Source organism: Artemia franciscana, chromosome 6 (genome assembly GCF_032884065.1).
Source record: "Artemia franciscana chromosome 6, ASM3288406v1, whole genome shotgun sequence".
In the NCBI taxonomy this organism is placed as follows: Eukaryota; Metazoa; Arthropoda; class Branchiopoda; order Anostraca; family Artemiidae; genus Artemia; species Artemia franciscana.
Window position 1 is genome coordinate 39,305,177 of NC_088868.1, and position 15,217 is coordinate 39,320,393.

Genomic DNA, 15,217 nt, shown 5'->3' on the forward strand with positions numbered 1-15,217 from the left:
TCCGTTTTTTAGAGTTTTGTTTACTACTGAGCCTGGTTGCTCCTTACTACAGTTCATTACCACGAAGTGCTTGATAGATTTTATATTTTGTTGTTATATTTAATTTTCTTTCGTTAATTAATATTATCTGGTTCCTTAGTTTCTGCTTTGTTTAAATAAACACAGCTTTTGCTCACTTATTCCAAGGGTCCTGATGTGTTGTTTAAAAAATAAAATAAGACTTGAAGGATTAATACATTGATTAAGAAATCCGTTCTTTTTTTTTAACTGTTCCTTTTTATGAAGATTCTCATGGGTCTTTCAATATTTTATTTTAAGGCCATCATAAAACATCCTACGTGTGGATACTTAGTCTTTGGAAACTATACATGCGCCTCTATCACCTCCAATTTGGCCCAACTGATTTGTTTTATTTTATCAATCGCTTGGAAAAAAGAACTCAAAGCTGTGACTTTGAAAGTAATAGATGGCAATGCGTTTATGAACCGATTTTGGGATGCCCCTTAGCTCCCAATCATCCAAAAATAAATGCATAATACTCCTAAAATTTTCAACAATTTGAAAGCTGAAAATCAATAAAAAAAAAGCTATTACCCCTGTTCTACTCCTTAATCAGATTTTCCCTCCCCTGAATATATCTCTTCATTCAAGTTAAATTGGCAAAAAGACTTGCTGGTTTAAATTTCCTTCTGTTGAGAAAAAAATAGGAGTTCGATGGGAAAGACTTAGGGATACAAGTATTGAGCAGCTTAGGAAAACAGAAAATTTCTTTTCTGGCCTGTTTTTGGGATGGTCAGTGTTTTTTAGGCAAGGTGATTATAGCTCCAAGTTTTAAATTGATTAGAGACCAGGTAAGGCCAATTTTGGGCTCCCTAGCACGCTTCTCCTTCCCAATAGATTATTTCGCGTTCTTTTTTATCAGACAATGATACTAAAACCTTAGAGCCAATCTAAATAAATATTTCAGGCCCCTAATATTTGGAGTGCCATGCCGCATCGGGGGAAAAAATGGCCTACTCTTTGGGAGGGCCATATTTACTTTTCACACTTTATTCTCGCGCATTGGGGTCTTCATGGCCTCAATATTTGAGAATATAAATTCCAATTGGACTTGAAATTTTCTTTTAGCCTTTTTGGAAGCCCAGCTTTAAATAAGTCCATTCCCTAAAGCTACTGCTTTTTCGTCTTTTTTACGCTATATTAAATAAAAAAAAGTTTTTTGAAATGAAAGTAAGGAGCGACATTAAAACTTAAAACAAACAGAAATTACTCCTTGTGTGAAAGGGGCTTTTCCTCCTCGACACCCCGCTCTTTACGCTAAAGTTTTTTTATTGTTTCAAAAATTAAAGTTGTGAAAAAGAATCAATCTTTAGCACAATGAGCGGGGTGTCGAGGAAAAAAAGCCCCTTTCATATGAGGAGTAATTTCTGTTTCTTTTAAGTTTTAATGTCGCTCCTTACTTTCATTTCAAAAGCTTGTTTTTTTTATTTAATTTTTGAAAGTTTTTGAATTAATGCATGTCTGATTTTGGCTCTCCGTACATAAATTATTAAATGCAATTTGCTATTAATTCTTTTTTTTTGGCTAAATGGCTTTCTCTTAGTTTTGATCAGACGATTCTGAGAAATAAGGGGTGGGGAAGGAGGCTTAGTTGCCCTCCAGTTTTTTGGTTACTTATAAAGTTAACTAGAACTTTTAATTTTTAACGAACGTTTTTATTAGTAAAAAATATACGTAACCTAAGAATTAACTTACGTAACAAACTTTTATATTCTTATATTATTGATTATATATATGAGGGGGTTCGTCCCCTCGTTAATACCTCGCTCTTCACACTAAATCTTAAGTTTTGTCCCAATTCTTTAAGAATGACCCCTGAATCAGAAGGGCCGTAGAATAAATAGTTGAAATTACTAAAAATGATTTAGCATAAAGAGCGACGTATTCATCTCCTTCTAAATACCTCGCTCTTTATGCTAAAGTATTTTTAGAACCACTCACATGCGTAATAATCTCTGTTCGTTTTAAATTTTAATGCTTCTCCTTGCTTTCAATTGAAAAAACTTTTTCATGTTTATATTTTCATTGTTTTTTTTTAATAGAAATGCTAGAAAATCCTGCACCCTTTTTATTGAATTTCTCTTCCCCCATGAATATTTCTCCAAGGAAAGATCCTCCAATATAGCCCCCTCCCCTGAACCCAACACCCAAAAAAAAAACCCCTGAAAACGTCGGTACACTTCCCAATAACCATTACTGTATGTAAACATTGGTCAAAGTTAGTAACTTGCAGCCCCTCCCCCAGGGACTGTGGGGGGTAAGTCATTCCCAAAGACATAGCTATTATGGTTTTCAACTCTGCGAAACAAAATGGCTATCTCAAAATTTTGATCCGTTGACTTTGGGAAAAATGAGCGTGGGAGGGGGCCTAGGTGCCCTCCAATTTTTTGGTCACTTAAAAAGGGCACTAGAACTTTTCATTTCCGTTAGAATGAGACCTCTTGCAACACTCTAGGACCACTTGGTCGATACGATGACCCCTGGGGAAAAGAAAACAAAAACAAAACAAACAAACAAATAAACACGTACCCGTGATTAGTCTTCTGGCAAAAAATATGAAATCCCACATTTTTGTAGATTGGACCTTGAAACTTTTACACAGGGTTCTCTGATATGCTGAATGCGATGGTGTGATTTTCGTTACGATCTATGACTTTTAGGGGGGTGTTTCCCCTATTTTTCAAAATAAAGCAAATTTTCTCAGGCTCTTAACTTTTGATGACAAAGACTAAATTTGATAAAACTTGTATATTTGAAATTAGTATAAAAATTCGATTCTTTTGATATATCTTTTAGCATCGAAATTCAGTTTTTTAGAATTTCGTTTACTATTAAGCCAGGTCGCTTCTTACTACAGTTCGTTACCACGAACTGTTTGATAAGTGAACAAATAAGCGAGAATTTGGATTTGCCATGATGACGCAAAAGTATACAAGTCAACTATATGTGATCTGATTTGTAACTCCTTATTTCAAAGATATTATTCCGCACGTGATTGCTTTTATCAAAATATAGGTCATTTAAGTAAACCAAAACTTGGCAAATCACCTTTCTGCAACCTTAATAATTACACTTGTGTAATGCATTAACAAAATTGACGAATGTACAATAATTCAGTTTCATTAGCAAACCTTAGTCTACTGAATAGATTAAGTGGGAAATAAGAGTAGAAAAACAAAAAGAAAAATAAGATGCGTATATGGATGTTCGTTCTAATATCTTTGTTTCGATGTTCTACTTGTAAGTAATTTTAATAATTCTATAAAGCCACCCAGGAAAGCGTACATAACATAAAGATTGTTTAAATCTAGCAAAGAGCTAACCAATGTCCATAGTAACCAGGAGTTTACAAAAACTGTCAGAAATTTAAACTGTCTAGTGAGATAAAATCGCTAATTTATCCCGATTCAGAAACCCTTTTAGACAATTTTAACAGTAAAAAGTCATGTCACGAAAAAATTTATAGTAAATTTTAATCAGAGCCTAAAACTTCTTGAAAGTGTCCTCAAATAAGATTTATATAGATACCATAGGAATCAAAACGGTTAAAAAAAAATATTAAGAATAAATAAATTACCCAACAATTAACAAACATGGAAATCCCTTTTTGCCTCTGAATCACTGGTTTGTCATTTTTTTCGTTTTTTTTTGTCACTAGTAGTGGGGTTTTGGAATATCCCAATGGCTTTTAATGGTTTATTTGAAAGCATTTTAAATCTCTAGTATCAATCATGAAATGGAAAGGCTGGAATCTATAAAAATTGAATGAACCTGAATAATCTCTATCGTCAAAATCTTTAACCCAAGAGTTACAATCAAATTCGGTCTTTAAACTGTAAAATGAGGCTTTACAACCTCTCGGCCATGACCATAACTGCCGTGAATTGCCTCCTTAGTAGCAGAACGTGCAAGCTGCAGCAAATCCTTGGAGATCTTCAGCAAAGCCTCTTTATCAAACCACTGTGAAGTTTCATATGGCACCGAAATGGTCCTACGGGCAGCAAAGAAGAACTTGAAACCCTGATATGTTGCTAAAAAGAGGGATATATTAACAGAATAAGCTTGTTTTGGTGTTACTTGGTTGTTTTACATTTGCTGTTTTTTTTTCATAGGCATGTATTTTGAGGGTGATACCTGACACGGGGATGCCATGGATATTCTGTGGTAGCCACAACACTTGGCTGGGTAGAGAATTTAAAGTGGCGAAACCCTATAGGCCAGTGTATTCTCCTGATGAGCCCTTGTGTTGGGTTGTTGCCTCTGAATTATTTGTCTTTACTATTTTTTCTATTGTTTGGTAAATGACGACTTATTCTTATTGACGACATAACTGCCTGTCCATGGATTATTCTTTATGGTTGATTGTGTTTGGCTATGCTGTTTCACCTATGTGATTGTATCGATGAGTAGGGTTAAGGCCTCATTCAAGTGCTGGTCTATATTAATCACTAATTTAGGAAAACAGTCTTCCTTTTCTCCTTCTGTCTCTCTCTTTTTTTCTTTTTTTTCTTTTTTTTTCTTTTTTCTTATGAGTTTGGGCTGTTGCATTGGTGATTTCTCTTTTCATGATAATAATGTTTGAATTTTCGTGTGGTCTACTATTGATATCTCCGAAATCCAATAACTTCATCTAGGTGTTTACAATCATGTTCTACCTCACAGTCCCCTTAGTAAGTGAAAATAAATAACACAAGCATTAATAAAAAATGACAATCAATCAGAAGAATGTTCTCACTCAAATTCAAACTCAATTAAGGAATAATGATAAGAAGTGCTAAAGCATTTTATTGGGAAGGTATGAGAAACTTTTTGAAAATTTTCTCTCAAGACAAGAACTCAATTTTCATTTTATTAAGAAAGCATTACCTTGGATTGTCAGTTTAAAATATTTAGTGATATTTATTCCTTAAATTAAAAAAAATATTGTATTTATTTTAGCAAAAACTGTGAAAACGTTTAAATTGTGCTTTTTATTCTGTACAGTACGAATTATTTTCTGGTCTAGAGTATGCTTAGGGGTTGTTAGCCCTACTTATGTAAATTTTATTTCGTATTAAGTTTGACTCGGGTATTCGTTGTAATTTCTGTTAACGTTAAGTTTTATTTATTTTTTGAAGGTGAATAATGGTAGTTTCTCGCTTACAACATTAGTTGACTTTGTTTCCCCTCAAATTTAATGTTATAGAGCTCCTCACTTTCTTTTAAAAGTTGTCTTATGGATAAAGTTTTTTAAATTAATTTCTGTCCGTTTGGTATTGTTGTAGTAGTTCTCATGGAAAATATAATTTTTATTAGTTTTTATGTTTAACTTTTTCAACACTCCATGTTTTGCAAATTATTGTAATTAGAATATTTAATTATATTTCCGATATCATTCCTATATATTTCAGTATGATTTGATTATTTAAACCCTTTTGAATCCTGTTGTGAGGCTTATGTTTGGTTGAAAATACTTCCACCAACTGTGCTCCGTGACCTTTTGCTGGTATTTCTGTGTATAATTGCGTCAGAGGCAAGTTCACTGTTTTCTAAGTGAGTTTCCACAAGTTATTGAAGTTCATCTCCATGTCATGAAGTCAATGAACAGAAGTTATGCTAATAGGTTATGATTTTCTTTTGTTTTTAGAAGAGCTAACCAACGGAACTGGTTAAATGAAAATATTAACAATAGAGATTTAAGTGAATTTCAAGTATGCTGAAGAATGAAATATTGTCTAAATATAATTTTATTGATTAATGTAATATGCATAGTTGAGGCATTAAATTGGTATTAAATTGTTAATTGTAGTGATTTATTTTTATTGAGGTATGTTAAAGAAGAAGTTGAGTTAGTATTAAAGCATAATGGGTCAATTGCATTTTGTGGGGGATTGACATACCCAATATACCTAGAAACATAGTCGCTGGACCTTTCAAACATGCCAAACTAAATGTCATGAATGTTATGAATTAAAGTAACTGTATAGGTAGTTTTAATAGTATACACAGAGTGCCTCCTGGCTAGTTCAAAATCTACCCCAATTTACTAAGGGTCTAACTTGATAATATATGTCGTTCTGAGACATTGCTGCATCAACTTTTTAAAAATGGATATGCCCTTAGTTCCACTATTTCAACATCTACCTAAATATTCGTTAAAAGCTTTACTTAATGTTCTTAGTATGCATAGCAGTAATAGGTGTAGTAGCGCTAGAAGCAACATGCTCATAGAACCTTCGGTTAATTCAATATCCTTTTCAATACACACTGAATGTTTGAATTTAAACCATCAATTGTTCTTGAATTATTTGTGATACGTCTTGTTGACAACCTGTTGGGATGTTGTGCTTCTTTTTAGTTTCATAATGTTTCAATATATTCTAAGTTTTCACCTTAATACCCATAGTTTTAAAAGCGAAGGTATTTGCAGTAGATGTTGAATTAATAAAAGCAGCCTCAGTTAATGGCAGTAATAGTAGTATTAGAGTTAGCAATAATAGCTGAAATAGTAGTAGTAAGAGTGGCAGCAGTAGTATTAGGATGCAAATATATCTTTTTGGTTTGTTCATCATCCTACATAATAAGCCTCGTTAGTTTCAACTTCACGTACCAAACTGATCCTAAAATGTTGCTCTTAGCCCTTTTGACAACCAGCAAACAGACAGTGTTTCCTGATGAAGTCCACTTATGTCACCGCCCAAAAAAAATCCTTGAACTTTTGTCTTCATAACCTTAGATATAGTTGTAATAGTATTCTCAGTAGCAGCGCTGGTATTATTAGTAGTTGAACTAATTGGAATAGCAGTATTCCTAGTAGCAGCACTAGCATTAACTTATTTGCTTTCGGCTATTTGAACCCCCCCCCCCCTCTTATCAAGTCCTGAAAGTTTTAACTCACAAAAATTAACCATTGATGTGACAATGCTGATATGTATTTTGATAATTTTTTGTTCTTCTTGAAATTTTTATTCCAATACTTTTAGTCTTACTCGTAGTTGAAATAGAAGCAGTGTTAACATTAGTTTTAAATGTAGCAGTAATGGTGGCATTAGTAAGAACGTACACATATTGCCTTTTGGTCAGATATTCCTCCTCTTGAGGATTTTCTGAAAGTTCTAACTTTATTCCCAAATCAATTTTTGAGATACGCTGTTTTGACAATGTACATGTACATAGCGTCTTGTGATTTATTTCACAATAATTATTATATTATGTATTTATTATATTATATTTATTTTTTATAATATTATTATATGGATGAGTAGGGTTAAGGCCTCATTCAAGTGCTGGTCTATATTAATCACTAATTTAGGAAAACAGTCTTCCTTTTCTCCTTCTGTCTCTTTTTTTTTTTTTTTTTTTTTTTTTTTTTTTTTTTTTTTTTTTTTTTTTTTTTTGTGTTTGTGCTGTAGCATTGGTGATTTCTCTTTTCATGATATATAATAATAAATTAAATAAAATGAATAAAATAATAAATAAATAAAATAATAAAATAAATAAATAATAATAATATAATAAAATAATAAAATAAATCAAATAATAATAAATATAAGTAATAACAAATTATATATATAATGATATTTCAAATTAATTATTGGTGATAGCTGCAGTAGTAATGGTAGCATACAAATACCACCTTTGCAAATATCCTCCTTGTCATTTCTTGAAAGTTCTAAATTTATATGCTCAGTCATTTGGGAATTACACCCTTTTGACAATCCATATACACACAAACCATTTCAATTTAGTCCACCACCCTGCTAAAATTCTCTGAGAGGCTCCCCTGAATGCTTTTCGCCTTTTGGAAAGTAAATTATAAAATACATACCTTTTCTCGATAAGACTTACTGCGTTCAAACACTGAAAAAATTGCCATAAGGCCTTCGGGGACCTTGTCCTCCCCAAAGACGTAATTACCGGGTCTCTTTAAAAGGTTGAATAAAATAGTTCACATAAAACTTCAGATGTACTTTGGAGAATGATAGGCCTAGGTTAGAGGGGGGGATATTGCTATCCATTCACTTTTGGCTCTTAAAAAGGAACTACAGTATCCAAGTTCCAGTCAAATAAACCCCTTTCAAACTAAAGATTATACGACCGTCCGTTCTATAGAGACCTCATATCTCTTGAGGAATAACTTACAACCCTTGTCACCGGGCTCCAAGGAGTTGTGCCCACTTTGACGAAATGATGATAATCTCTTTGGACTATTTTGGGTGAAGTGAGCATTTCACAATTTCGATGGGATGCGTTGTGAGAAAAGAGCATGTCAGAGAGGGGGATTAGTTCCCTCATTTACTTTTGACTCAAACGGGAACTATCTGTTCCGATCAAACTATCCTCCTCTAAATTTCAACCGACAACTCCTTCCAGATAAGCTTTCTACGCCTCTGGGATATAAGTAACGACCCTTATCCCAGACTGTAGGGGGTTTGGTCAACCCAATAGGCTTTTATTATGACACTTTTGAGTATTTTTGAAGAAATTCCTATCTAAAAATTTGTATCAGATACATTTTGTGAAAATATGACGTTTGGGCTGGGGGGGGGGGGTCTACTATACTTCAATCACTTAGAATTTCGAAAATAGCGCCAGAGCTTATAATTACCAATCCAATGAGTCACCCAGAGTATAACAGGGGTTGTCAGCCCCACTTACGCTAGTTTTTGGTGGGATTGAGTTTGACTCGGTTATTCACCGTAATTTCTGTTTGTTTTGAGTTTTATATATTTTTTGATTGTGGATTATTGTAGTTTTACGCTTGCTACAATAGTTGACTTTGTTTCTGCTTAAATTTGATTTTATAGAGCTCTTTACTTTCTTTTAAAAGTTGTCTAGTGGAAAGAGCCCCAGGGTACAACTTACAAACCTTGCCCAGACGGCTATGGGGGTTGTCATCCTTGAAGCTGTAATTTCAGACCTCTCAACCACACTGAACTAAACATCCTTGACAAAATTTCGAATGAATGTGTTGAGAAATGATAGGCCTTGGGGGGGACTAATTGTCCTCAAATAACTTTTCATTATTGAACGGGCATTAGAACTTTCAGTTTTGCAATTGCCCTTTCAACAAAATGGTTGTCTTTAAATATAGACTGGATATTTAGAAAATAAACGAGCTTGGTCTTACCAAGACGACTTACCAAGACTTACTGTAAGACGACTTGGTAAGACATAGAACTTTCCATTTTGAAAGGAATTAGCTTTTCTGAAAGTTTCAATGATATTTATTGCTATTTTAGAGCAGAAGTACCTATGATATTTTTTATGTGCTCTTTTGAAAACTTGCATGTATATTTTTTTTATTTAATTGAAACTCCCCTTAAATGTTCCCTGAAAGTTTCACATTATGACCATTGGCATAATGAGTTACGGTAACTATAGTGGGAGTATTCATACCTGCCACAACTCAAACCTAATAATGTAACTTAATGATTCAGCCCGTATTGAGATATGGCTTTTGTCACCTTATTGAAATCCAAATGTTCTCAGTTCGTTATTATTTAGTTGATAATTCACCTAAATACTCATTAAAACCTTTACATCGTATGAATGTGCACTTTCACTTGAAAAGGAAGATGATTGGATAATAGTAATAGGTGCAGTAGCAATATTACCAGCATGCATATAAAATCATCGGTTTTTTCAACAGCCCCTTCAACACAGGCTGAAAGTTTCAACCTAATACCATCAACTGATTTCTGTAGCCTCTATTTGACAACCTGTGTTGGCATGTTTCATTTCTATTTAATTCCATAGGGTTTCAAAGCTTTCCGAATTTTCACCTTCATACCCTTAGTTATAATAGCAGCAGGAAGAGTAGTAGCAGTGAGTTAGTTATAGTAGCCTTAGTTTTATTGGCAGCAGTAGCAGCAGAAGTAGTAATAAGAGTAGCAGCATGAGCATTACCAATATGTAGCAGTGTGTTAGTAATAGCGTGAACACATTGTCTTTTGGTCCAATGACCTTCCCGTTCAAGTTTTCTCTGAAAGTTCCGATTTAATAACCAAAACAGTTCTTCAAATACGCTCTTTTGACAATTTGTGTATACATCCTTTGTTTTGATTTAGTTTAAACTTCCCCTCAATATCATAAATGGAGCGATGTGGTAGAAGTGGTGGTAGCAATAGTATTGGTGGTAGTTTTTGTCGTAGTGGTAGCATGCAAATGTTGTATTTTTGATCAAATCTCTTATTTTTCCTGAATATTCTAAATTAATATAATCAGGCTTTGCTGAATTAAACCCTTTTGACAATTTGTATATATGCACGTCCTCAATATTTGCACGTCCAATGTGCACGTCCTCAATATTTGTCTGAAAGGCTAACCAGAATGTCTTTCATCATTTGGAAAGCATAGACAAAACACTTGCCTTTCTCAATACCATATGTTATACGTAAACAATGAACGAGGTGCCGTGACGACTCTGGGGAGGTTGTGGACCTCAAAAAAATAATTACTGGATCTTTAGACAGTTTTGAACAAAGCAGCATTCTTAGGGGTGTATGGTTGCACCCCATTCACTTTTTAATCTTAAAAAAAGGGACTAAAAATTTCTACTTCTAATAAAATAAACCCCTTCCGATCCAATATTTACACGACCCCTCATTCCATAAGAACCATTTATTCCACGGGTATAACTTACAATCCATGCCACTCAGCTCTGGGGGGGGGGGGTTCCACCGTAAAGATGATATTATATGCTCTTTGAATTATTTGAATTATTGTGAACAAATGGCTATATCATAGTTTCGATCAGATTTGTTTGGAGAAAAGAGGACGTCAGGAAGGCGGTAAGGTATTAGTTGCCCTCTGATCACTTTCATTCTCAAAAAGGGCACTAGACCTTTTTATTACCCATCCAATGCCCCCTCTAAAATGCATACACCCATAATTTCTACGAAAACATTATTTACCCCCAGGACATAATTTACAACACTTACCCTGAAGGGTGCAGGGGGTTTTCCATCGTCGAAAATATAATTTCGGGACTGTTCAATGACGTTGAACAAAACGGCTATCTAAGAATTTCAGATGGATGTGTTTAACCTGATGATGGGTGCTGGGGGGCTGGTTGCCATCATGTCACTTAAGACTATAAAAAGCAGGCTCTAGCCATTGGAACTGGCAATCGAATGACACCCTTTTGAAATTTCTATGACAATTTCTAACTGCCCTGATCGAACCAAAAAATAGCACATTGTGCCTGCATTGTTCTTTATTTAGGCACCGCTATCACAATGCCTGTGATAGAGATTTGCTGAATGATCTGCTTCTTTTTAGTGTCGCTGTGGCTGTGCCATATAGTAGGGCGTTGGAAAACCCGTTTTGAACTGCACTAAGCTCATGGATTTTGTCCATTAGAAAACAGCTGCAATATAGGGAAAATACTGTCATTATTGATTGCAATAACTGTATTTTGATTTCCTTTTTGACAATGCAATCAAACAAGAAAAAGAGAACTGACATATATAATTTGTTTTGAGATTTTAAGTCAATTATGCTCAGCTGTATTAGCATACTAGCAATGCTGACGCGACCCATAAAGCAATTTTATTTCTTCGCACAGTGAGGTCTCAACACTTCTATTCGCATTTTTTGTTTGCCCTCCAACCTCTCACAAATATCTTCTGGATCCAAAGCTGCATAAGATTTTTGTGCCAGCTTATTTTCATTGCACTTCGTCACTGCAACATTCAACTGCTTTTCCACCTTCCAGTCATACAAGCCTCTTCCTTATGCTTTCTTTTTGCCATCTAGTTTCAAAGCACAACCTTTTAACATATTTGCTCTAACAGTAGCTAATGTAAGTGTGCCTTGGTCATTTAAGGTCTAGACCTGGTCTAGTGATGAAAAGCAGCTATTTTGAAAGATCTTTTAGTTCATGTGATTTAGAATTTCCCTTGCATGTCGGAGGACAAAATCAGCGCCATCCCCCAAATTACTTGCATCAACTAATCCTTGCCACTGTAAATTTATATATTATATACAAATACAGTTATTCCCGCTCTGAATATGAGCTTGAATCCTCACTTATGTTTTTTTCAGATTTTACTGCTTAAGCAATATTTGTTACTTCATCGGAACTATTTGCTCATCAATGATCTGGTGTTTTTACGGGTCTTCCCTCTGTATCTTGATCAAGTTAGCTAACAGCTTCTCTCTCAAGAGACAAATTTTATAAATGTTGTCATGACCAGGGTCTCCGTGACACTTCAAATTCAAATTCAAATTCATTTTATTTAAAAAACATTCGACGGACAGAGCCGATTATTAGTTTTTATTGTCATACACACACAAAATCACAGTGTAAAAAGTTTTGTTTCATCAGTAGCTGCAAGAGGATGGTCTTTCTTGTATAAAAGAGAAAACTCCCAGGTAACGCTCAGTGCTAGCAGAAGAAACTCCTAATGTCTTTCCATCTTTCTAAAGTGTATATATATTCGTCTAATCACAAATGTAGCTTATTACCAGGGATCAAATAACAACATCAAATCTTACAATTGGGTTTTGTGCCAATTTCTTGGTCGACTTTAAGCTGATCCGTCCAAAGAGCGTCTGATTGGATAAAATATACTGTTTTCCAAGCCATATCTTGGTGTCCCAATAGTTTGAAAGTAGAAAAACTGGAGGCTTGTGGTTTGATTTCTGAACTTCCATTAGCTTGTGAATCATTCTGACTGTCACAGTCGTTGACTTCAATTCGGCAGGCTTCTATTTCAGCTTCGGGTGATTTTTTCAAATATTCTTTAGAAGCCTACTTTGAATGAGATTGGTCTTCGTCTTTCCTTTTGCAGGTATTCCAGGTCAGGAGCATCATATGACTGTAAGTAATACTTACAACTTTAGCCGTTGAAATTGGGTATGAACGTAGTTTCCTTATAATTGTAGAGCACTCGCTGTTTCGGTGAAAACGTGGTGTATCTCCATTGGAACCATCGAAAACATATATTGGCTTAGAAATATAGACGATGTTGCTATATTTCTATACATAAAGCTGGGTAATTTAGCTAAAGAAATCTCGGCATTTTTTTTTTATTATTAGTGAATGCCCACATCTCAAGATGCTCTGGTTGGTTTCACTGGCACAAGCTTTTAATTTTGTTCTTTAACCAGGGGATACTTCTGGAGCTACAAATTCTATTTAGCAAGGTTGAACCATCAGAAATTACAAGATAGGGGAATGAAAACCGTGGTTACGAGACTTCAGAATATTTATATTTACAAACTATTTTGTAATTTAGCTAAAAGAAAGCTCAGTATTTTTTTTTGTTCACAAAGAAAACCCACAGCTCAAGATGTTTTGATCTGCTTCACTGCCACAAGCTGTAAATTTGGCTCTTTAACCAGGTGATATTTCTGGAGCTACAATTTCTATTTAACAGGGCTGAACCATCAGAAATTATAAGATCGGGGAGTGAAAACAGTGGTTGTGAGATTAAAGACTATCTATATCAACACAAAATTTCAGTAATTTAGCTAAAAGAAAGTTTAGTATTTTTTTTAACCGTGAAAACCCACAGCTCAAGGTGTTCTGTTTGGTTTCACTGACACAAGCTGTTAATTTTATTCTTTAGCTAGGTGATACCTCTGGAGCTACAAATTCTATTTCGCAAGATAGAATCATCAGAAACTATAAGATAGGGGAGTGAAAACAGTGGTTATGAGTGGTTATGAGTCATACTATTTGCATCTACAAAAAATTTTAAAATTTAGTTAAAAGAAAGCTTAATGTTTTTTTTTTTAATAGCGAAAACCCACAGCTCAAAATGTTCTGGTTGGTTTAACCGGCACAAGTTGTCAATTTTGCTCTTTAACCAGGTGATATTCCTTGAGCTACAAATTCTATTTAGCAAGGTCGAATCATCAGAAAATATAAGATAGAGGAGTGAAAATAGTGGTTATGGGATATCAGATTATTAAATCTGCAAAAAACTTTGTAATTTAGCTAAAATTAAGCTGAGTATTTTTCTTGACAGTGAAATCCACAGTTCAAGATGTTCCGGTTGGTTTCACTGACACCAGCTGTCAATTTCATTCTTTGAAGTTCAGAAAATATAAGATAGAGGAGTGAAAACAGTGGTTATGGGATATCAGATTATTAAATCTACAAAAAAGTTTGTAATTTAGCTAAAAGTAAGCTGAGTATTTTTCTTGACAGTGAAATCCACAGTTCAAGATGTTCCGGTTGGTTTCACTAACACCAGCTGTCAATTTCATCCTTTAGGTATCAGAAAATATAAGATAGAGGAGTGAAAACAGTGGTTATGGGATATCAGATTATTAAATCTGCAAAAAAATTTGTAATTTAGCTAAAAGTAAGCTGAGTATTTTTCTTGACAGTGAAATCCACAGTTCAAGATGTTCCGGTTGGTTTCACTGACACCAGCTGTCACTTTCATCGTTTAGGTATCAGAAAATATAAGATAGAGGAGTGAAAACAGTGGTTATGGGATATCAGATTATTAAATCTACAAAAAATTTGTAATTTAGCTAAAAGTAAGCTGAGTATTTTTCTTGACAGTGAAATCCACAGTTCAAGATGTTCCGGTTGGTTTCACTGACACCAGCTGTCAATTTCATCCTTTAGGTATCAGAAAATATAAGTAGAGGAGTGAAAACAGTGGTTATGGGATATCAGATTATTAAATCTGCAAAAAAATTTGTAATTTAGCTAAAAGTAAGCTGAGTATTTTTCTTGACAGTGAAATCCACAGTTCAAGATGTTCCGGTTGGTTTCACTAACACCAGCTGTCAATTTCATCCTTTAGGTATCAGAAAATATAAGATAGAGGAGTGAAAACAGTGGTTATGGGATATCAGATTATTAAATCTGCAAAAAAATTTGTAATTTAGCTAAAAGTAAGCTGAGTATTTTTCTTGACAGTGAAATCCACAGTTCAAGATGTTCCGGTTGGTTTCACTGACACCAGCTGTCAATTTCATCCTTTAGGTATAAGAAAATATAAGATAGAGGAGTGAAAACAATGGTTATGGGATATCAGATTATTAAATCTGCAAAAAAATTTGTAATTTAGCTAAAAGTAAGCTGAGTATTTTCCTTGACAGTGAAATCCACAGTTCAAGATGTTCCGGTTGGTTTCACTGACACCAGCTGTCAATTTCATCCTTTAGGTATCAGAAAATATAACATAGAGGAGTGAAAACAGTGGTTAAG

General features: G+C 34.2%; 1 protein-coding gene across 1 annotated transcript in view; it reads left to right on the forward strand.

Moving 5' to 3' along the window:
• Window positions 1-2,736: 2,736 nt before the first annotated feature.
• The window catches only part of LOC136028412 (uncharacterized), a 34,278-nt gene continuing 21,797 nt past the window's right edge, over window positions 2,737-15,217 (forward strand). Inside the window, exon 1 of the mRNA XM_065706249.1 lies at window positions 2,737-3,300. Coding sequence (XP_065562321.1) covers window positions 3,252-3,300 — 49 coding nt within the window. The 5' untranslated portion in view covers window positions 2,737-3,251. The remainder of the gene's footprint in view (window positions 3,301-15,217) is intronic.